Source organism: Ostrea edulis, chromosome 4 (genome assembly GCF_947568905.1).
Source record: "Ostrea edulis chromosome 4, xbOstEdul1.1, whole genome shotgun sequence".
Lineage (NCBI taxonomy): Eukaryota > Metazoa > Mollusca > Bivalvia > Ostreida > Ostreidae > Ostrea > Ostrea edulis.
Window position 1 is genome coordinate 72,146,814 of NC_079167.1, and position 24,408 is coordinate 72,171,221.

Genomic DNA, 24,408 nt, shown 5'->3' on the forward strand with positions numbered 1-24,408 from the left:
TCTAGAATCCAATCTGAAGCTTAATTTCACTTGATTGACAAGGATTCACAGATCAGGTCAATTTGTAGGCGGTGCTTATATTTTCTCAGTCTTTAAATAGAAATTATCATATTAAATGGTTCATTCATCTGAATATCAGTGAATACAAAAAGCAGAATCAGAGTTGAACAATGTACCAAAATAAAAGACAGGAGTCATCCACTATGCAATTCATCTTGGCAAAGGGTCTTTAGTCCACTCTGCTCCCCACAAACCCTTGGTAGAGTAGACTGTGGCTAAATTTTCATTGGCACCAAGGCTTGACCTTTGAACCAATGAAAACCACATGAAACATAGATGGCAGCACCTGTGTTTATCAGTTGTTTATGGGATTAATCCCTACAATGGAGCTGTGTGTGAGGGTCGATTACAACCAAAATAACATAGGGTGATATTTTCATCTTCTCTTCAATTTTTAAAACAACATTTACTGAAGTTCTTAATTACAGAATGACAGCCTGTCTCAGTATGTCTGTTACATGTGCAATAACAAGTCAAACAAGTTAAGAGAAAATTGACTGTCGTCTTCAGGCACTTAAAGCAGAGGTCATCCATACTGTAAGCCTTGCAACTATAAACATAATATGATTAATTCAACACAAACACAATATCGGGAATGTTAACATTTACTAATTAACAGTATCACGAAAGCCATTACCCAACAAGCAAAATTATAAAGTTGAAATTCAAAATCCTCCACAAGATGTCGCCACTGTGGGCCACAGTTTGTACGGAGCAGAGTGGACCAAAAATCCTTGGCTTGCAGCGAATATACACAATGAACAGAAACTCAATGCATTGTGAAATTGCTTTGTAAGTGTGTGATTGAGGGTTCGATACTCATCTTGTTCAATTCAGACAGAGGGTTTATCACTTGGTAGGGACTGTTCTTTGGCCATATGCTCAAGATGAGATCCACATACATCAAATGAAACACTCAATATCGAGTTTCTATGTCACAATCAGCATTGGTTTGATAAGGAACCCTAACGCCTTGGCGCAAATTCAAAGCATCTGCCTAAATTTGCCACTTCACCTATCGCTGGTGTCATCACCATATGAATGAATTATTCTCGAAGGGATGTTAAAACTACATACAATCAATCAATCTTGATCAAATTGGGCTTCTGCTGACAGAGATGGAGCATTATCGAGGTTCCGTATACATATCAAAAATCAATATCAAAAAGAAAATCATTTAATGGAAATTCATAAAAAAAATATTGTTGAGTTCACTTTGGTATATTGTACTATTTCTGAAATTGATGATGAATGAATTTGTGCTTATGCTCTTAGCTCAACACAAAGGTCTCCATATTGATGCTCTACTGGGCTAGTTTTGAAGGGTTTGATATAGATGATATCTATATTGTGTGTTTTTATATCTGCTATATCCGACAAGTTGAACTAGTGTATTATATTCATGAGGTTTGTCAAACGGATACACACCATTTCAACATGTCAAAGATAGCAAATATACAATCAGAGTATTTTCATTCTCACATATGCACTCTTCATCTGCAGCAATAAGTGAGACAGACCCTCAGAAACACAAACAACAACTACTGAGCAACCTTTTCATCCTTGAACCTATGAATCCATCCAAATTTTGATTGAAAAGCAGGTTTAATACCTTATTAAAAATCCTTCTCTTCATTCCATATTTCCAGCTTTTCTAACAAATGTAGCAATTATAAGACTGAACCAACTGGTTTGCTTTCAATGTAGACAAGCTTGAATTTACCATAAGGTGATGATAAACAAATATGATCAATCTAATAACTCCAATAAGGAATACAAAATTAAGAATAGGGTAAACATGGACCCCTGGATATACCAGAGGTGGGATCAGGTGTCTAGGAGGAGTAAGCATTCCGTTAACCGGTCACACCTGTGATGAGCCCTACCTTAATCAGGTAAACAGAGTAATCCGTAGTCAAAATCAGTATGAAAAGAACGGCCTAACAATTGGTATGACACATGTCATACAGCATTTCACCCAATGATAGGTTGTATTGGCAAACTAGATCATTGTAACGAAGTCACAGAATTTGCAAAATGCTTACTTTAAATGAGACTTTTGAAATCTTATGAGTGATAAGTGATAGCAAAAGTTTTACATGTCCAATATAGTTGGCAAGAATCTAGTAATCTAATAAATAATCTTGTGATAGAAATTTGAACTTGGAAATAACATACTTTAGAGAGCAACCATGAAAATAATTTCCATATGACACCGATAGATCAGTGTAACAACTGCATGCAATTGATGAGTAAAAAATATGTTTGTCAACATTAAGATAGAATATTATGGATATTGAGACTGTCACTTTGTCCCATTTAAAAATTACCATAAAACTATAGCACTACTGTGAATTTCGTTGAAGCCTGTGCCCAATGCTTTCTGAAAAAATGCTAAAAATACTGAACAAGACGGGAAAACATTCTTTACCTCATAATTCTGAAATCTATGTGACTTTGATCAAATTGAAAATAAACAACTGAGTTATATAAATATGGATTTTAGCATAAAATACTTTAATTTTGAAACAATAGCATGACTGTTCCTTGGGGGGGGGGGGGGGGGTGTCATCACATACAGTCCTTTGGTGGTTGTTATTTTGGCATTTTGGATCTGATCACCACATGTGGTCAAAATAAGCACCCCCCCCCCCCCCCCCCCCCCCCCAAAAACCGATTTCTATAGATGGTCAGTAATGAACCCATTAACTACTTGGTTTAATTTATAAATATTTCATATAGAAAAGGATTAGAGAGCAAGCCTAAAATTCTCCAGTGTCTAATCTTCATGAACTCAGTCTGTATATACAGTTCAGTACCCATAAATAACACCTTTAAGTTTAATACAAGCATTTGAAACCAGTGACGAGTTTGTCATATCACAAAACCTCTAATAGATGAATATAATACTGACTTAATTATTACTACAGGATGGTCCAAAGCATTGCAAGCACAGCAAAGATAAAGAAAAGGGGGTGGGCGGGGGGGTCACAATTGACATTATAACTATGCTAACTGTAATCATTGTATTTTTGAAATGCCACAACAATGAGTTTCTTCATTACATGCTTATCCAGTCATTTGCAACAGTGTAACTTGTTTATAAAGATTTTTTTACTACAGTAAAACCTGTTGATAAAGAATTTCATAGAATGGCCATGCCCCTATTTATTTACTACAGTAAAACCTGTTGATAAAGAATTTCATAGAATGGGCATGCTCCTATTCATTCACTACAGTAGAACCTGTTTATAAAGAATTTCTTAGCATGGGCATGTCTCTATTTATTTACTACAGTAAAACCTGTTCATAAAGAATTTTATTTCTGTAGCCTACTTTCAGAATGGCCATGCCCCTATTCATTTACTACAGTAAAACCTGTTTATAAAGAATTTCTTAGCATGGGCAAGTCTCTATTTATTTGGTACAGTAAAACTTCCTTACAAAGAACTTCTTGGCACACCTACATTTAATTCCTAACGAACACAATTCTATATCTCATGATAAGAGAATTCCTTACAGCTATATCATGGTTTTATCAACAACATAAATTGTTTTGTTAATACTTCAATAAAAAAGATACACGGCAGGTGTGACTGGTCAACAGGGGATGCTTACTCCTCCTAGGCACCTGATCCCACCTCTGGTATATCCAGGGGTTCATGTTTGCCCAACTTTCTATTTTGTATTGCTTATTGGAGTTATGAGATTGATCACTGTTCGTTATCTTCACCTTTCATATGGAGAATAATTTCTTTTTATTTGTAACAATGATTGCTTTTATTATAGACATAAACATGTAATATATTTACAAATTGGCATTTTAATTGAAGGCAGAATACATGAATAGACTTTGCTATAAATAAATCATATTGTGAAACTGGGATATAAAATATCACAAAATTTCTTATAACCAACTTTTTCTTATGCAGATTTTATCAAGGATGTGGTAAGGGATTTCAAAATTATTCCTCATAACCAACATTTCTTTATTACCAAATTCTTCATAAGGAGGACAATATATAGTTTGTGATGGTTTCACATTTACACTGAATGCAAGTGGGCATTTTCATTATTACAAAAGAAAGTGAGCCGGTTTAGGGTCTATTGATCTTCAAGCCGATATTGTCCTCTGCATGCAGATATATGAATTTTTCATATTCAAAACTCCATTTGTTTAGAGTTTATGCATGCATAAAATAAAATTTGTGCTGACAAGCGTACATAAACGGAACAAAGAATTTCTCGATAGGTTTTAATATCATGTGTTAGCACTAGTTAGTGATCATTGGTGGATATAAATACACTTCACTTTTTTCTAGTCTCATTCAACCAGACATGTGGTTGTTCCCATAAACTCCTTTGAGTGAGAGTCTTAGGTAAAGACTCAAGATAACAGTTGTGACCACTAGAGGGCATAGTTTGGTTTGGCTTCTTTAAATGATGACACTTTTAAAAACAAATGTATATTCAAATCTGAGATACAGTAAAACATGGTTACAACCAACATGTTTATAATGAATTCACACTTACAGCAAAGTGATTCAACATGTTTATAATGAATTCACACTTACAGCAAAGTGATTTAATATGTTTATAATGAATTCATACTTACAGCAAAGTGATTTGATATGTTTATAATGAATTCACACTTACAGCAAAGTGATTTTCATTCCCTGTGGTTTTAAAGGGACTGATTCACGATTTTCCCCAAAATTTTCTTTTTCACTTTTAGTGATCAAAATCTATTGTTTAATGTGTTTAAAAGAGTTCACATAAAAATTAAGGTTATCCATTCTCACAGAAGCTCATTTTAGAGAGTTTAATATTTGTTTTGTAAACAGAGATTGCGGTATGTTATTGTTTACAAAATTTTCAAAAGAAATGGATATCGATCTGAATTTATTATATCTTTCACATTTCAAGCATTTTTGGGGTAAATGTGTCATCTAAAAGTAAAAATTTGTTACTATGCAAAATTAAGATGCTTTATATTATAAAATCAATATTTCACTTGTTTGTTTGTATACATAAAAAGACCTGAGTCTTTGTTTACATAACACAGATTTAAGGATAAAATATTGCTTTTATTCTTGCATTCATCAGGTCAAAATTTTGGCTGTCCATATTAAATGAGTTATATTTATGTTTACCATAAGAAAAGAAAAACATTTTTATCGAAAATCGTGAACCAGTCCCTTTAAAGCATATCATGAACTTATTGGTTATAACAAATAATGTTTATAACGAATCAAAATTGTTGATCCCTAGCACTCCACTATAAGCGTGTTTTACTGTATTCTATTGTGACAATGCTTAGATATCTTATATTTATGATTTGGTCCTTCATTAACGGTACTATAGAAGATATGACGATAACAACAAAGCAATCAAGATCAGCTCTGTAGCCTACTTTTACTAATTGGTCTCCAATAATGATTTTTGGAAAAATGGCCATCAAGACAGTCTTTCCATATTCTGTCAGCAGCAACACATCTCTTCCATCAACCATACTTGTCAAACACTTGACATGCAAATACTTGAGCTTGAAAGCGTTCCGTCATTTTGGAGGTGTGTTTTCAGCCAATCAGATTCATTTGGTCAGAATTTTGGTAAGCCTCGTTTTGACATCACAACTGTTATCACCAGTCTTTATCAGATTATCACTCACTGGAGATTACAGAAACTGTCAAGCTTCTGGATGAACAAGACTATTATCTTTACACTATGGGACTGCCATTTACAGATTATCCACTACCACCCCTCCTCTCAACTTTACCAGGACACTATTAATATGCACATATCTGAGTAGCCCAGGCATTTCAAAATTGTGCAAGATACTTGAGCCAATTTCCCCACGTAATTTTAACTATTCTGAAATCCCCCTATCCCATATGCTTGAAGGTCAGTTTACTTCATTGAGCTGGTGGTCATGCCACTACTAAGCTTTGCTCCTCCTTACATAGTCATCGAGTTGTTGGACTGTCAATGCCCTTACTTAAACCAGTGGCTAATACTGACCTGGCCTTACCTAAACCAGTGGCTAATACTGACATAGCTTTACCTAAACCAGTGGCTAATACTGACCTGGCCCTACCTAACCTAGTTCAACTTTCAGGTTTCATACCTCAATCCCTATATTCAATGAGTCATTGAGCATACCATCTGACAGGTTGCACAACTGCCACTTGGTTAAGCAGTTCACCATAAAGGTGTAGTGTGCTAGGTGTCTCTTATTCCTCATTCTGTATCTTGCTTAGCTGAGTTAACCCTTTTGCCAAGTTCAGTTGTATAATTTGTAAATATGTTTGTGGTTATCATTGCATAATATACTGTGGAACTGATTTGGTCTGCTGTTGTTTGTTCAGCACAAGTAAGATGTTTATAATATCCTAAACCTATGAACAATAAAACTTTCTTAAATGATTTTATTAGACCTATTTCCACCATCCACCAGCTTTTATTTGAGAATGCTCAGTTGCGACAATGCTCCTTTTAGATACTAAATACACACTCGTATATCCATTTGTTAATTATTAATGCATGACAACTGTTGCTACACCCACAACACCAGGAGCATACACTGGTTGTTAATAAGCTGTTCAACACTTCAATATACTGATCAGCAAGGTGCGATTATTAATAAACACAGTCTTACAAACACAAATATGGCTACAGAGCATACAGGATTCAATTCTACAGACAAGGACCATTGCAATTGTTAAACTTTGATGTAAAATAACCTCTACTGCCACTGCAGTTTGGACTACAGAGAGCTCCCTGAATGTCCATCATCTTCTATACTGCCACTGCAGTTTGGACTACAGAGAGCTCCCTGAATGTCCATCACCTTCTTCAGAGAGCTCCCTGAATGTCCATCACCTTCTTAGTTTGGACTACAGAGAGCTCCCTGAATGTCCATCACTTTCTACAGAGACCTCCCTGAATGTCCATCACCTTCTACAGAGAGCTCCCTGAATGTCCATCACCTTCTCAGTTTGGACTACAGAGAGCTCCCTGAATGTCCATCACCTTCTCAAGCCAAGTGCCTGATTTGCTAACTCTCGAGAATAAGTGAATCGGCTGCTTGGCTTGCGAAAATGATAGATCTGCAGCTAGTGGCATTTCTTTATTACTAAAAATTTTCTTTCTTTAATGAGTGAATGGAAGAATGCCTACCACCATGTCTGAGTGAACCTCTGGCTGAACATTTGGAACCGAACTCGGAACAGGTTCAGCATTGACAAGCTGGGGAGGATCAAACTGTGGTGGAACGTAACCACGGGCAATTATCAGTACCACCAAGCCACGAGCACTCTGTAGAATCCGAATAGCCTCCTGATGAGAGATGTCTAAAGGCTGACCATCTATGGCCAAAATTTGGTCTCTTTCTCGCAGACGACCATCCCTGTAACATAAAGCTAAAAGTCAATACACAGAAACACAATCAACAGAAGAAAAAACAGAAATGTTTACACTGTATTTTTCATACATAACCTTTTCAAAAAATGCAAAATAAGATTAGTTACAAACATGGCTAACAGATATATATTGTAATAGCCATGAAATTTGCAAGTGCCTCAATGTCACAGGTATATTCATTGTCATGAACCAAGCATTCATATTCAATGGCTCATAGACAGTAAACATTCACTAAATATGATGGCTTCAATGCAAATATTAGTCACTGCAAATTTTCCATTGTCAAATTGCAAATATAAGATGTCATATAAAAATTTCTCAAAACTTTTTTTTAAATATTTTGACCATGTAACAGGTATTCTTCATCCATATTTATTTATCATAGCAATGTAACACAAGACAAGATAAAAGACGTTACACGTATAACAGTGGGTTTATGGTACATGTACTGTTCAGATTTCCTTAATGTAACCCTAAAGCCACTGCTACTATGAAACAGGTTGTCAAGTAACCTCTGGAATATTTCATTACAGACTGCATTCTAATCATAAATCTGCTTACTATCAAATTCTGTGGCAATTCCAGTCTGGAATTGGTCAAGGCCACACATACATACACACACAAAAAAAACCCACAAAAAATAAAACCCCACTGCAGGATAATTGCATTCTTTCTTGATGTTCTTATCAAGAACAAAAATTCTCTGATTAAGATTTTTTCCATCTTGAAAATACATAGCCGTGCTATTATATTGTGCACTGCATCATTTTCAGTTGTGCTGACATTACACAGCTCCTTAGAAGGAGTGATAACACTGTAATATCTACCAACATTGACCCCAAGGGAAGACTACCATATTTTATACTTTTTCTTGTACAACATTATACAACATTAATCCAAGAAATGGCTCCCATAAGAGGAATCAATATCCGATTTTCTGTACACAGATTTTGCTTTTCATTAGGTATAAAAGAAAGTGGAATCTAAATGTTCTCTTCGTTTGATATTGATTAGCAGAACATGACAGACATGCAGTTATGTCACAGCTATGTATCAAATTACTGTCACAACATTTGATGATACAAAAACTACAGACAGCAGTATTTTTTAAATGCCATAAAAATAATTGTGAGAATCTAGCATGAATCAAGAACAGTTTGATACAATACTGACTAGAACTGCCCTAGTTCAACTAATAATATATCCCCATTAAGAGCATAATTAAAACAGGGGGTGGGGGGGGGGGCAACAAAAATTACATTGTGAATGCAGATGAAAGTGCAAAGGAAAAACCCTTATAATCCAGAGACCATTTTTAGTGGAGTCCACATTGCTTGACCTTTTGACCCTGATATTGATAGGCATCATCTTCATTCCATGACAAGTCTGTGTATGAAGTTTGGTGACTCTAGGTGAACTAGGAAATTGCTTAAGGCCTGGAAAATGTTTCCCTATGTCAGTGTCCCAATTGCTTGACCTATAGATCTGAAAATCAATAGCGATCATCCCAGTCTATGTTTTAGGTACTCCGGGTGAAAAAAGGGAAATCACTTTAAATCCGGAAACTGTTCCCTCTGTGATTACCGCTACCCCGAACTTTGTTGAATTCTTGTAGGGGAATTTCATTTCTTTTGAAAATAGGTTGTTCTTTGTTAAACATGTTTGTCAAGATACCTTAAAAATTAAGAATGAGGTTCTGAATGGACTTCCAAATTTCAGTTTTAGCTCTATAGGCTCAATCTGACTAAAATCAGATCCTATGATCCACTCAAGTAGATCGCTACACTAGTGTAGCAATTTACGTGAGTGGATGACAGGATCTGATTTTAATCAGATAAAGCTCTGGGCCTTACTTTATACTGTACAGCATCCTAGTGAAATTAATATAGGTGTGTGTGTTGTTACTCGTATTCGTGAATGTACCTAACATGTACTTATCTCAGTCAAGAAACAAACTAAATCTAACAACTGTCTATAGCTTTCCTATGACTGCTTTATCATCTGTTTATCTATAACATCACAAGGGTCTGATTTCCACAAGTACATGTATACAGTACACATGATCGATTCTCCCTACATTTCCTTTTTCTGCTGTGAAACTCTTGTGACAGTGTGTTAGAAAACAGCAACTTTTGAAACTATGTAGTGTATAAAGATACATATTTGATTCTAAAGTCTACAACAACAAAAATCAATTGCTGAAATAAATGGAAGGAATTCACTTTGTATCCCAAAGTGTGTCAAAATGCATGATCACAGGGGACACCATACATGAAGGCTGTCTAAAAACATTGTAGAAAAACAGACTATCTCTGTGTTCCTGTGGAGTCTCTATTGAAGCGAAAAAGCACAAAAAAAAGCAAACTAGTCAGATCCCAATCTAATTAAAATTAGATCTTCCATCCGCTCCCCAGTTTTCGATACGTTGCGATCGAAAACTGGGGAGCGGATGGAAGATCTAATTTTAATTAGATTGGTCAGATCCTCTCCATCGAACTGATCTTGCACACTGGTGGATTTAGAGGGGGGACATGGGGCCTGGAACCCCCCACCCACAACCTCACCTCTTTTCACCATAAATTTACATGGCATTACTAGCATATATAAATAAAAACTTCAGATTTGGCTATTACTTGACTTTCACATGTGCCCCCCCCCCCCCCCCCCCTTTCAGAAATCCTGGATCCACCACAGCTATGCACTAGTACATTAACACAGTATCATTTATTTATATGTATGCTATACTGTTTAAAACAATTACAACATTGTTTGTCATCCATTAAATAATGAAGGCCCATGAGACAGAGGGTCCATTATTTCACAAATATAAAATTCAGACCTGTCAGCCGTTCTCTGGCAACACTAAATGATGCTACTTAAGTATCAGCTCCGCAGTCTGTTCCACTTGTATTGAAGTCACTTACATTGAACTATTTGCTATATTGATGTAAAAGTTACAGCTTTTTCTTTGTGGTTCAACATCAGTTATGTTGAACTTTGTATATAATGAATAATCAAGATTGGTCCCTTGAATTTCAATATTTCCAGAATAAACTGTATTTGCATGGTTGCATGGCCTCTCCTTTATAACTTTACAGTAAACAATATTACCACCGACTCCCACATCTTCAAATTTGGCAAAACTACTCAACTTTTTTGGTGAATATACTGTAAATCAAATTTTGTCATTCAAATAGTAATTTCACGAGAGAGTTACGTACAACTAAAGTACTGTAAGAGTGGTTATTTACGCTGAGGGTTAAGTACGCATTTTTACACGTCCAACATTACGCATGGGGGAAAACTACAAGGTAACTAAATATGATATATATTATATCAAATATCTATAACAATACACGTGGGGGAAATTTACGCGCTTTTTACTTGACCGCATAATTAGTGTAAAATTTCCCCACACATAAATAACCACTTCTACAGTAATACATGTACAATGAAACCTTTGGAATTAGCATTACAGTCCATTCCATGTTTTTAAAGGTACAATGTGCTTAGACCGACATATATAACCCAGAAATACCTCAAAAGTTCTCACTATGCAAAGTTTCATCAGTACAACTGATAGTGTTTCAAAAAATCTAACATCTGCATTGACTTTTTTGGACATCCCTTGTAAGCATCAATGTGTTGCATAGAAAAATGGTATATGCACGGTCACATCATGATGCATAAGAAATGGTATAGGCTGGATAAAGCAAGGTGCATAAGAAATGGTATAGGCTGGATAAAGTATGGTACAGAAGAAATGGTATAGGCTTGATAAAGCATGGTGCATAAGAAATGGTATAGGCTGGATAAAGCAAGGTGCATAAGAAATGGTATAGGCTGGATAAAGCATGGTGCTTAATAAATGGATTTATAATGTACGACTGTGGAGAATACATGATTACCACACCACAAAGACAACTATTTGCAACTTCTTTTTTTTTGTCTTTTGATGTTGCTGTTTAGCACAAGTCAAATTGTATATACTGTCCTAACACGATATTCCCTATACAATAAAGATAAACATGTGTTCTCATAAATACTGATCGCAATATCAGTTACCAGAATTTCACACCTGAACAAATGATACATTACAAGAACAATTCGACTCTGGTGAGATCTTAATCCAAATGCAATAAATGTAGCGTGAATGACCTCGACAATAATCAAACTATTCACGTTTATGAAAATTCAATAAACGCCATGATAAAAACAGACCTCTACATGGTCAAACAGCCTCATACTTCAGCTAGCATTTATATTGCCATGTGAAAACCATGTTCATGAAGCTCTTGGTAATTAACAGATTCATAAAAGCTCACAGCCCTCCCAATACCAGCCTCATTTATTGACATGTATTCCTAACAATAATTCAAAGTTTCCCAGTCTGTCTCTTAAAGCACAGGCAATCCAACAATATACATTAACGGACACAACACCCAGGAGGAAGTACGTATACACACATAAATGTCTATTATTCATCATTAGCTTTTTTCCCAGCTCCCAACAAATCTAATCAGTTAATTGTTTGACCCATTATTACTAGTTAACCTGTCAGATAATGACTATGTGTGATCAAAAGTTCATGAATGGGGAGCTGGTGAACCCCTTCTTTAATGGATCAATGCTAAGCAGATATTTGTTTCAGTTCTCAAAGAGAGCCTCATCATATCTTGCATGTCGTGTGACAATATGGCAATATGGAAAATCTGACAGTGTTCCAATCAGCGTAGAGAAGGGCTGGAACAAAATTAATGTATTGATTACAAAAAAGAAAGATTTATCCCATAATTTAAAGCTTTATGATACTTAATAGCAATTCTATAAGAGCTAACACTTCACTAAAACATACATCCAAACATCCACCTAAGGACAAGGGCCTGATTGATTTCTTTGGGGGTCCTTGATTAACTTTTAATGATTTATACTTCACTCAATGCTAACAATCAGCTTTAATCAAAACCACTATGACAACAATGTGTCATATAAAACTGATGTACCAGAAGAATCATATATGCTGCCAGTTACTGTCTGTAAGCCCCAGTAGAACAAGACTGAAAGAAGAACACCATACTCGAACATCAGTCAATATAATAGTCCACTTATCATAATATATTTGTGCTATTGTTTCACTGCAGGAGTTTATTAACTGAATTTAATGGACTTGTTTGTGCAATCAATTTTCAATGCTTTGGGACAAAATGATACCCTCATGGTTATATAATGGCCTGCTCTACAGTTTTGATTGACTAATTATAATGACATATCATTAATGACTCTCCCCAGTTTCTTCATAATATTCCGTATAACAAATGGCATATGACATGCAAAATGTGTTGTTTCATTGATATTTCTGTATTACGAAAACAAGAATGTCCACTAAATATTCTTCCGTCCCAGAGGCATTCTCAGCTTACACGAAACACACCTACTGTAGCTATTGTTGAAAGGCAGTTCAACTGTGATTTATTTTCATGCTGAAATGTGATTTTTCCATTGGTAAAACATATATATACTTTTCTGTTTCAGAAATTTTGTGAACAAAATACAATATGAAGTATATTTTCATACATTGTATCCAAGTTCTAGCTTTCTTTTAGTGGAATTTTATAGTACAGCATGATGCATGAAATAATGTTCTAACTACATGTAGGTTAATTAGAAATTAGCTTTGTTGCAGAAAAATTAAAAGAATCACTTGGAATCAATATTGTGTAACAAATTTTGGAATATACTTTACTAAATTTTCTAAGCTGATGTGTGATCATGCAATATCAAGAGGCACACAGGCCACATTGCTCACCAGAGCACCAAACGACAAGGAGCAAACAAAAATTGGTCTACACTACATGAGGTTGCTTGTGTATTAAACAATAAGTATCCTTGAACATCTTATATAAATTTTTATTCCTCCATGGCCCCATTGCTGTCATAGTATGAACAAACCTGAAACTACAATATTATAATGATGTTTGCATATCAGTTTGACAATCTGTACCCTTCAGGGTTCTAAATAAAAGAAATTTGGAATATTTTTCTCACATAAAAGCGTTGCTAAAACTTAAACCCCATTTGTAGGCCCCACCCTGACCTTGGGTGTCATGGTATGAACTAATTTGAAACAGCACTAACATTAGAATGCTTGCATATTGATTTGACAGTGTACCCTGGTGGTTCTTCAATCAGACTAAAGTACAGACTTATATATATATATATATATATATAATATAGGTCTGTACTTTAGTCAGATTGTACAAATATATATAATGTAGGTCTGTACTTTAGTCAGATTGTACATATATAAAATGTAGGTCTGTACTTTAGTCAGATTGTACATATATATAATATAGTTCAGTACTTTAGTCAGATTGTACATATATATATAATATAGGTCTGTACTTTAGTCAGATTGTACAAATATATATACTGTAGGTCTGTACTTTAGTCAGATTGTACATATATATAATATAGGTCTGTACTTTAGTCAGATTGTACATATATATATATATATATATATATATATATATATATAATGTAGGTCTGTACTTGAATCAGATTGTACATATATATATACTATAGGTCTGTACTTTTAGTCAGATTGTACATATATATATATATAATATAGGTCTGCACTTTAGTCAGATTGGTGGTTCTTCAAAAAAAAAATTCCAAAATTTTTTAACAAGAAACCCCTAGGCATTATCAGTCACCTGAGCATTATCTAAAAGTATCACTAGGCCTAATCAATAAAAATTTTCTTGTTTGTATAATTCTAATATTCAGCAGGAGTATAAAATAGGATGTGTTCTTAAAATACCAATGCCCCCGAAAGTGACCTGATGATACTGATGAAAGACTTTACATATCATATGTAATATCAACACCATAAGACCATTTCAGACGTGCCCTAAATTCACAACCCTGGGGTTGCAAAATTCACAATTTTGGTGCATTGCATTCATTTCTGCTTTTCCTAAATATGCATTTAATTTTACAGTATCTGCCAAATCAAAGAAGTCTTTCAAATGATAGAGACAAAAATCCTGAATTTCCAATTTTGGTTCTAAATATCCATTTAGTTTCAATTTAGTATAAATAGCATTGAAGTTCAAAACGTTCAACTGTTAACACATTTAATCACTTTGACCCTATAACCCTGATACCAAAACCCCTCCCCAACCACTGGGATCATCAAATTTACAATTTTGGTAAAGGAGTACCTGCTCATTATAAATATACATTAGTTTCAATTTAGTATCAATAGCATTAAAGATGTTATTTAAGTATTTTACACATAAACACTATATACCAAGTTTGGCCCCGCCCTGGGGTCAGAACCTCTACTCCAGGGATCATGAAATTAAGCTTCCCTGCATGCTTTACATCACTATGTATTTAGTTTTTCTTACCAATGTGACACTGGTTGTAAAGAAGAATAATTTTGAAAAATAGTCAATTTTTGGCAGTACTTGCCCCAACCCTAAAGCCTGGGGGTGCAGGAGTCCTGAAATCTACCCCCTCCCCTGTCCCAAACATGCTTCACACCAAATTTGAAAAGAATTTGAATGGTAGTTATATCAAGAAGTTAAAAATGTTCGATGGTTAACGCACATGGCACAATGATGGATGTCGACCAATTGCAATATTGGTCACCAGAGTTTACTCAGTTTCAATAAGACATGCAAAATGTGATGTTTCATTGATATTCATGTATTACAAATATATACATAAAACCATTTTAAACTTTGAACCCTTATTGCAGCTCCCCCCTGGCCCTGGGGGTCATGGTATGAACAAATGAACACTACATGAGTATGTTTCAATATCAATCCTTGTAGATCTTCAGAAGAAGATATTCAAAGATATTCCCCATGTATAAGCAATGTTAAACTTTGAACCCCTATTGTGGCCCTACCCTGACACCCATGGTATGAACAAAGTATAAAGAATATTTCATACAAGTTTCAGTTTCTATTGCTTTCTTTTTGAGTAAATTTGTAATACCTTCACCCAAGGATGCTTTATGGAAAATTTGGTTGAAATTGACCTCGGGATTCATAAAAAGAAGACAAAAATAAAAATAAAATAAAAATTTACAAATGCCTGATAGACAATAATTTTCTATTTACTAAATCAGGTGAGCTAAAAACACTTGAATCCACAAGCAGGTGTTAGTTTGCAAATCTATTTAGGCTTGTAGCCCTAAAGGGAAATATATTCCATAAAATGTTATGTAAAACTGTAAACCCTTATTGCCTCCACCTTATCCAGTCCCATGGTTTATCTCTCTTACTCTCAGTACTATAATTACTCTAGCTTTCTTTCTCTGTATTATAATTACTCTAGCATTCTTTCTCTCTGTACTATAATTACTCTAGCTTTCTTTCTCTGTATTATAATTACTCTAGCATTCTTTCTCTCTGTATTATAATTACTCTAGCTTTCTGTACTATAATTACTCTAGCTTTCTTTCTCTGTATTATAATTACTCTAGCTTTCTTTCTCTGTATTATAATTACTTCAGCATTCTTTCTCTCTGTACTATAATTACTCTAGCATTCTTTCTCTGTATTATAATTACTCTAGCATTCTTTCTCTCTGTATTATAATTACTCTAGCTTTCTTTCTCTCTGTACTATCATTACTCTAGCATTCTTTCTCTGTATTATAATTACTTCAGCATTCTTTCTCTCTGTACTATAATTACTCTAGCATTCTTTCTCTCTGTACTATAATTACTCTAGCATTCTTTCTCTCTGTATTATAATAACTTTAGCATTTTTTCTCTCTGTACTATAATTACTCTAGCATTCTTTCTCTGTATTATAATTACTCTAGCATTCTTTCTCTGTATTATAAGTACTCTAGCATTCTTTCTCTGTATTATAAGTACTCTAGCATTCTCTCTCTTTGTACTATAATTACTCTAGCTTTCTTTCTCTGTATTATAATTACTCTAGCATTCTTTCTCTCTGTACTATAATTACTCTAGCATTCTTTCTCTCAGTATTATAATTACTTTAGCATTCTTTCTCTCTGTACCATAATTACTCTAGCATTCTTTCTCTCTGTATTATAATTACTCTAGCTTTCTTTCTCTCTGTACTATAATTACTCTAGCATTCTTTCTCTCTGTACTATAATTACTTCAGCATTCTTTCTCTCTGTATTATAATTACTTTAGCATTCTTTCTCTCTGTACTATAATTACTCTAGCATTCTTTCTCTGTATTATAATTACTCTAGCATTTTCTCTCTCTGTAATAATTACTTTAGCATTCTTTCTCTCTGTACTATAATTACTCTAGCATTCTTTCTCTCTGTACTATAACTACTCTAGCATTCTTTCTCTCTGTACTATAATTACTTTAGCATTCTCTCTCTGTATTATAATTACTCTAGCTTTCTTTCTCTTTGTACTATAATTACTCTAGCATTCTTTCTCTCTGTATTATAATTACTCTAGCATTCTTTCTCTGTATTATAATTACTCTAGCTTTCTTTCTCTCTGTATTATAATTGCTCTAGCATTCTTTCTCTCTGTACTATAATTACTTTAGCATTCTTTCTCTCTGTATTATAATTACTCTAGTATTCTTTCTCTCTGTATTATAATTACTCTAGCATTCTTTCTCTCTGTACTATAATTACTCTAGCATTCTTTCTCTCTGTACTATAATTACTCTAGCTTTCTTTCTCTCTGTACTATAATTACTTTAGCATTCTTTCTCTCTGTATTATAATTACTCTAGCATTCTTTCTCTCTGTATTATAATTACTCTAGCATTCTTTCTCTCTGTACTATAATTACTTTAGCATTCTTTCTCTCTGTATTATAAGTACTTTAGCATTCTTTCTCTCTGTACTATAATTACTCTAGCATTCTTTCTCTCTGTATTATAATTACTCTAGTATTCTTTCTCTCTGTACTATAATTACTTTAGCATTCTTTCTCTCTGTATTATAATTACTCTAGCATTCTTTCTCTCTGTACTATAATTACTCTAGCATTCTTTCTCTCTGTATTATAAGTACTCTAGCATTCTTTCTCTGTACTATAATTACTCTAGCATTCTTTCTCTCTGTATTATAATTACTCTAGCATTCTTTCTCTCTGTACTATAATTACTCATGCATTCTTTCTCTCTGTACTATAATTAGTTTAGCATTCTTTCTCTGTATTATAATTACTCTAGTTTTCTTTCTCTTTGTACTATAATTACTCTAGCATTCTTTCTCTCTGTACCATAATTACTCTAGCATTCTTTCTCTCTGTACTATAATTACTCTAGCTTTCTTTCTCTCTGTACTATAATTACTTTAGCATTCTTTCTCTCTGTATTATAATTACTCTAGCATTCTTTCTCTCTGTACTATAATTACTTTAGCATTCTTTCTGTACTATAATTACTTTAGCATTCTTTCTCTCTGTATTATAATTACTCTAGCATTCTTTCTCTCTGTACTATAATTACTTTAGCATTCTTTCTCTCTGTATTATAATTACTTCAGCATTCTTTCTCTCTGTACTATAATTACTCTAGCATTCTTTCTCTCTGTATTATAATTACTATAGCATTCTTTCTCTCTGTACTATAATTACTCAAGCATTCTTTCTCTCTGTACCATAATTACTCTAGCATTCTTTCTCTCTGTATTATAATTACTTTAGCATTCTTTCTCTCTGTATTATAATTACTTTAGCATTCTTTCTCTCTGTACCATAATTACTCTAGCATTCTTTCTCTCTGTATTATAATTACTATAGCATTCTTTCTCTCTGTACTATAATTACTCAAGCATTCTTTCTCTCTGTACTATAATTACTTTAGCATTCTTTCTCTGTATTATAATTACTCTAGTTTTCTTTCTCTTTGTACTATAATTACTCTAGCATTCTTTCTCTCTGTACTATAATTACTCTAGCATTCTTTCTCTCTGTACTATAATTACTCTAGCATTCTTTCTCTCTGTATTATAATTACTATAGCATTCTTTCTCTCTGTACTATAATTACTCAAGCATTCTTTCTCTCTGTACTATAATTACTTTAGCATTCTTTCTCTGTATTATAATTACTCTAGTTTTCTTTCTCTTTGTACTATAATTACTCTAGCATTCTTTCTCTCTGTACTATAATTACTCTAGCATTCTTTCTCTCTGTACCATAATTACTCTAGCATTCTTTCTCTCTGTATTATAATTACTTTAGCATTCTTTCTCTCTGTACTATAATTACTCTAGCATTCTTTCTCTGTATTATAATTACTTTAGCATTCTTTCTCTCTGTACTATAATTTATCTAGCATTCTTTCTCTCTGTACTATAATTACTGTAGCATTCTTTCTCTCTGTACCATAATTACTTTAGCATTCTTTCTCTGTATAATAATTACTCTAGCTTTCTTTCTCTTTGTACTATAATTACTCTAGCATTCTTTCTCTCTGTCCTATAACTACTTTAGCATTCTTTCTCTCTGTATTATAATTACTCTAGCTTTCTTTCTCTCTGTACTATAATTACTCTAGCATTCTTTCTCTCTGTATTATAATTACTTTAGCATTCTTTCTCCCTGTACTATAATTACTCTAGCATTCTTTCTCTGTATTATAATTACTCTAGCATTTTTTCTCTCTGTATTATAATTACTTTAGCATTCTTTCTCTCTGTACTATAATTTATCTAGCATTCTTTCTCTCTGTACTATAATTACTCTAGCATTCTTTCTCTCTGTACTATAATTACTCTAGCATTCTTTCTCTCTGTACTATAATTACTTTAGCATTCTTTCTCTCTGTATTATAATTACTCTAGCTTTCTTTCTCTTTGTACTATAATTACTCTAGCATTCTTTCTCTCTGTATTATAATTACTCTAGCATTCTTTCTCTGTATTATAATTACTCTAGCTTTCTTTCTCTGTGTTATAATTACTCTAGCTTTCTTTCTCTCTGTACTATAATTACTCTAGTATTCTTTCTTTCTCCATTTGATACTAGATTACTTGGTGAATCAAGATTTCTATACAGAATAAAACTTTAGAAAAATGGGATCTTACTAATTTAACGTGAGTAATTATCACATATGGTAGGCCATTTCTAAAGGGACTCATTTGGAAGTCAGATTTCCCTGGACAGTAATCTGTTCTGTAAGATCACCAATCTGAGGGCCCGAATTACCCATTCTGAGGGAACAGTTACTTTTCAGACTATTCTTTAAAATGGAAATGGGTAGTCATTTAATAAAACAAGAGTTTTATACAATCAATTTCAAATGCCCCTACCAGACTGTAGATAGGGCACTTACTTTGCAACCATGAGGGTTCATTTCTTGATCCTGATGCCATGTCAACCCTACAACATTTAACATTAGTAGTTCCCTCATCAAGCCTACAACATTTAACATTGGTACTTCCCTCATCAAGCCTACAGCATTTAACATTGGTAGTTCCCTTGTCAACCCTACAACATTTAACATTGGTAGTTCCCTCGTCAACCCTACAGCATTAAACATTAGTAGTTCCCTCGTCAACCCTACAGCATTAAACATTGGTAGTTCCCTTGTCAACCCTACAACATTTAACATTGGTAATTCCCTCATCAACCCTACAACATTTAACATTGGTAGTTCCCTCATCAACCCTACAACATTTAACATTGGTAGTTCCCTCGTCAACCCTACAACATTTAACATTGGTAGTTCCCTCGTCAACCCTTCAACATTTAACATTGGTAGTTCCCTCGTCAACCCTACAGCATTAAACATTGGTAGTTCCCTCATCAACCCTACAACATTTAACATTGGTAGTTCCCTCATCAACCCTACAACATTTAACATTGGTAGTTCCCTCATCAACCCTACAACATTTAACATTGGTAGTTCCCTCATCAACCCTACAACATTTAACATTGGTAGTTCCCTCGTCAACCCTACAACATTTAACATTGGTAGTTCCCTCGTCAACCCTTCAACATTTAACATTGGCAGTTCCCTCGTCAACCCTACAGCATTAAACATTGGTAGTTCCCTCGTCAACCCTACAGCATTAAACATTAGTAGTTCACTCATCAACCCTACAACATTTAACATTGGTAATTCCCTCATCAACCCTACAACATTTAACATTGGTAGTTCCCTCGTCAACCCAACAACATTTAACATTGGTAGTTCCCTCGTCAACCCTACAACATTTAACATTGGTAGTTCCCTCGTCAACCCTTCAACATTTAACATTGATAGTTCCCTCGTCAACCCTACAGCATTAAACATTGGTAGTTCCCTCATCAACCCTACAACATTTAACATTGGTAGTTCCCTCATCAACCCTACAACATTTAACATTGGTAGTTCCCTCATCAACCCTACAACATTTAACATTGGTAGTTCCCTCATCAACCCTACAACATTTAACATTGGTAGTTCCCTCGTCAACCCTACAACATTTAACATTGGTAGTTCCCTCGTCAACCCTTCAACATTTAACATTGGCAGTTCCCTCGTCAACCCTACAGCATTAAACATTGGTAGTTCCCTCGTCAACCCTACAGCATTAAACATTAGTAGTTCACTCATCAACCCTACAACATTTAACATTGGTAATTCCCTCATCAACCCTACAACATTTAACATTGGTAGTTCCCTCGTCAACCCTACAACATTTAACATTGGTAGTTCCCTCGTCAACCCTACAACATTTAACATTGGTAGTTCCCTCGTCAACCCTTCAATATTTAACATTAGTAGTTCCCTCGTCAACCCTACAGCATTAAACATTAGTAGTTCACTCATCAACCCTACAGCATTATAGAAGTCAAAGACATGGATCTATCAGGTATGACCTTAAAAAGAGAGGACCAATGTCATAAGTGTGTATTCATTATAACCAAGCTTGTATTCATTATAAGTGTGTATTCATTACAAGTGTGTATTCATTATAAGTGTGGAATAAGTGTGTATTCATTATAACCAAGCTTGTATTCATTATAAGTGTGTATTCATTACAAGTGTGTATTCATTATAAGTGTGGAATAAGTGTGTATTCATTATAACTAAGCATGTATATTCATTATAAGTGTGTATCATTATAACTAAGCATGTATTCATTATAAGTGTGTATCATTTTAAGTGTGTATTCATTATAAGCATATATTCATTATAACTAACCATGTATATTCATCATAAGCATGAATTCATTATAACTAAGCTTGTATTCATTATAAGCATGAATTCATTATAACTAAGCTTGTATTCATTAGTGTGTTTACTGTAATAACCTTGTTTTACTGTATTCATTATAGTGTGTTTACTGTAATAACCTTGTTTTACTGTATTCATTATAGTGTGTTTGCTGTAATAACCTTGTTTTACTGTATTCATTATATTGTGTTTACTGTAATAACCTTGTTTTACTGTATTCATTATAGTGTGTTTACTGTAATAACCTTGTTTTACTGTATTCATTATAGTGTGTTTACTGTAATAACCTTGTTTTACTGTATTCATTATAGTGTGTTTACTGTAATAACCTTGTTTTACTGTATTCATTATAGTGTGTTTACTGTAATAACTTTGTTTTACTGTATTCATTATAGTGTGTTTACTGTATTCATTATAGTGTGTTTACTGTAATAACCTTGTTTTACTGTATTCATTATAGTGTGTTTGCTGTAACCTTGTTTTACTGTATTCATTATAGTGTGTTTACTGTAATAACCTTGTTTTACTGTATTCATTATAGTGTGTTTACTGTAATAACTTTGTTTTACTGTATTCATTATAGTGTGTTTACTGTATTCATTATAGTGTGTTTACTGTAATAACCTTGTTTTACTGTATTCATTATAGTGTGTTTACTGTAATAACCTTGTTTTACTGTATTCATTATAGTGTGTTTACTGTAATAACTTTGTTTTACTGTATTCATTATAGTGTGTTTACTGTAATAACCTTGTTTTACTGTATTCATTATAGTGTGTTTACTGTATTCATTATAGTGTGTTTGCTGTAACCTTGTTTTACTGTATTCATTGTAGTGTGTTTACTGTAATAACCTTGTTTTACTGTATTCATTATAGTGTGTTTACTGTAATAACCTTGTTTTACTGTATTCATTATAGTGTGTTTACTGTATTCATTATAGTGTGTTTACTGTAATAACTTTGTTTTACTGTATTCATTATAGTGTGTTTACTGTAATAACCTTGTTTTACTGTATTCATTATAGTGTGTTTACTTTAATAACCTTGTTTTACTGTATTCATTATAGTGTGTTTACTGTAATAACTTTGTTTTACTGTATTCATTATAGTGTGTTTACTGTAATAACCTTGTTTTTAACTGTATTCATTATAGTGTGTTTACTGTAATAACCTTGTTTTACTGTATTCATTATAGTGTGTTTACTGTAATAACCTTGTTTTTAACTGTATTCATTATAGTGTGTTTACTGTAATAACCTTGTTTTACTGTATTCATTATAGTGTGTTTACTGTAATAACCTTGTTTTACTGTATTCATTATAGTGTGTTTACTGTAATAACCTTGTTTTACTGTATTCATTATAGTGTGTTTACTGTAATAACCTTGTTTTACTGTATTCATTATAGTGTGTTTACTGTAATAACCTTGTTTTACTGTATTCATTATAGTGTGTTTACTGTAATAACCTTGTTTTACTGTATTCATCATAGTGTGTTTACTTTAATAACCTTGTTTTACTGTATTCATTATAGTGTGTTTACTGTAATAACCTTGTTTTACTGTATTCATTATAGTGTGTTTACTGTAATAACCTTGTTTTACTGTATTCATTATAGTGTGTTTACTGTAATAACTTTGTTTTACTGTATTCATTATAGTGTGTTTACTGTATTCATTATAGTGTGTTTACTGTAATAACCTTGTTTTACTGTATTCATTATAGTGTGTTTACTTTAATAACCTTGTTTTACTGTATTCATTATAGTGTGTTTACTGTAATAACCTTGTTTTACTGTATTCATTATAGTGTGTTTACTGTAATAACCTTGTTTTACTGTATTCATTATAGTGTGTTTACTGTAATAACCTTATTTTACTGTATTCATTATAGTGTGTTTACTGTAATAACCTTGTTTTACTGTATTCATTATAGTGTGTTTACTGTAATAACCTTGTTTTACTGTATTCATCATAGTGTGTTTGCTGTAACCTTGTTTTATGAGTGAAAATTTTTTGAATGGGACGTAAAACAACAAAGAAAAAAAAATGTTAAAGGGACTGATTTATGATTTTCCCCAACATTTTTTTTTTCACTTTTAATGATCAAAATCTATTGTTTAATGTGTTTAAAAGAGTTCACATAAAAATTAAGGTTATACATTATCACAGAAGCTCATTTTAAAGAGTTTATTATTTGTTTTGTAAACAGAGATTGTGGTATGTTATTGTTTACAAAATTTCAAAAGAAATGGATATCGATCTGAATTTATTATATCTTTCACATTTCAAGCATTTTTGGGGTAAATGTGTCATTTAAAAGTTCAAATTTGTGACTATGCAAAATTAAGATGCTTTATATTACAAAATCAATATTTCACTTGTTTGTTTGTATACATAAAAAGACTCGAGTCTTTGTTTACATAACACATATTTAAGGCTAAAATATTGCTTTTATTCTTGCATTCAGAAGGTCAAAATTTTGGCTGGCCATATTAAATGAGTTATATTTTTAATGTATACCATCCGAAATGAAATATATTTTTATCAAAAATTGTGAACCAGTCCCTTTAAAAAGAAAAATAGAATTTTCTGTTAGCTTTATCTAATAATACACCTTTTTTATTCTAATATTCACTGCCCCTTTTCCTGATTATTTATGACTTTCTGGTAGAGTGTTGGAGCTAACCGTATCTTTTCCTTCAACTTTTGAACCTTTTCCTTAGAC

General features: G+C 33.2%; 1 protein-coding gene across 13 annotated transcripts in view; it reads right to left on the reverse strand.

Annotated features, from left to right (window-relative positions):
• Positions 1 to 24,408, reverse strand: part of LOC125671252 (multiple PDZ domain protein-like) — a 124,449-nt gene that overhangs the window by 85,878 nt on the left and 14,163 nt on the right. For 12 of the 13 annotated variants that reach the window (XM_056163708.1, XM_056163707.1, XM_056163705.1 and 9 more), the window contains exon 5: positions 7,240 to 7,468. In XM_056163708.1, coding sequence (XP_056019683.1) covers positions 7,240 to 7,468 — 229 coding nt within the window. Of the gene's footprint in view, positions 1 to 7,239; positions 7,469 to 19,790; positions 19,817 to 24,408 lie in introns of those variants that run through there. The other variant, XM_056163703.1, reaches the window with a different exon arrangement.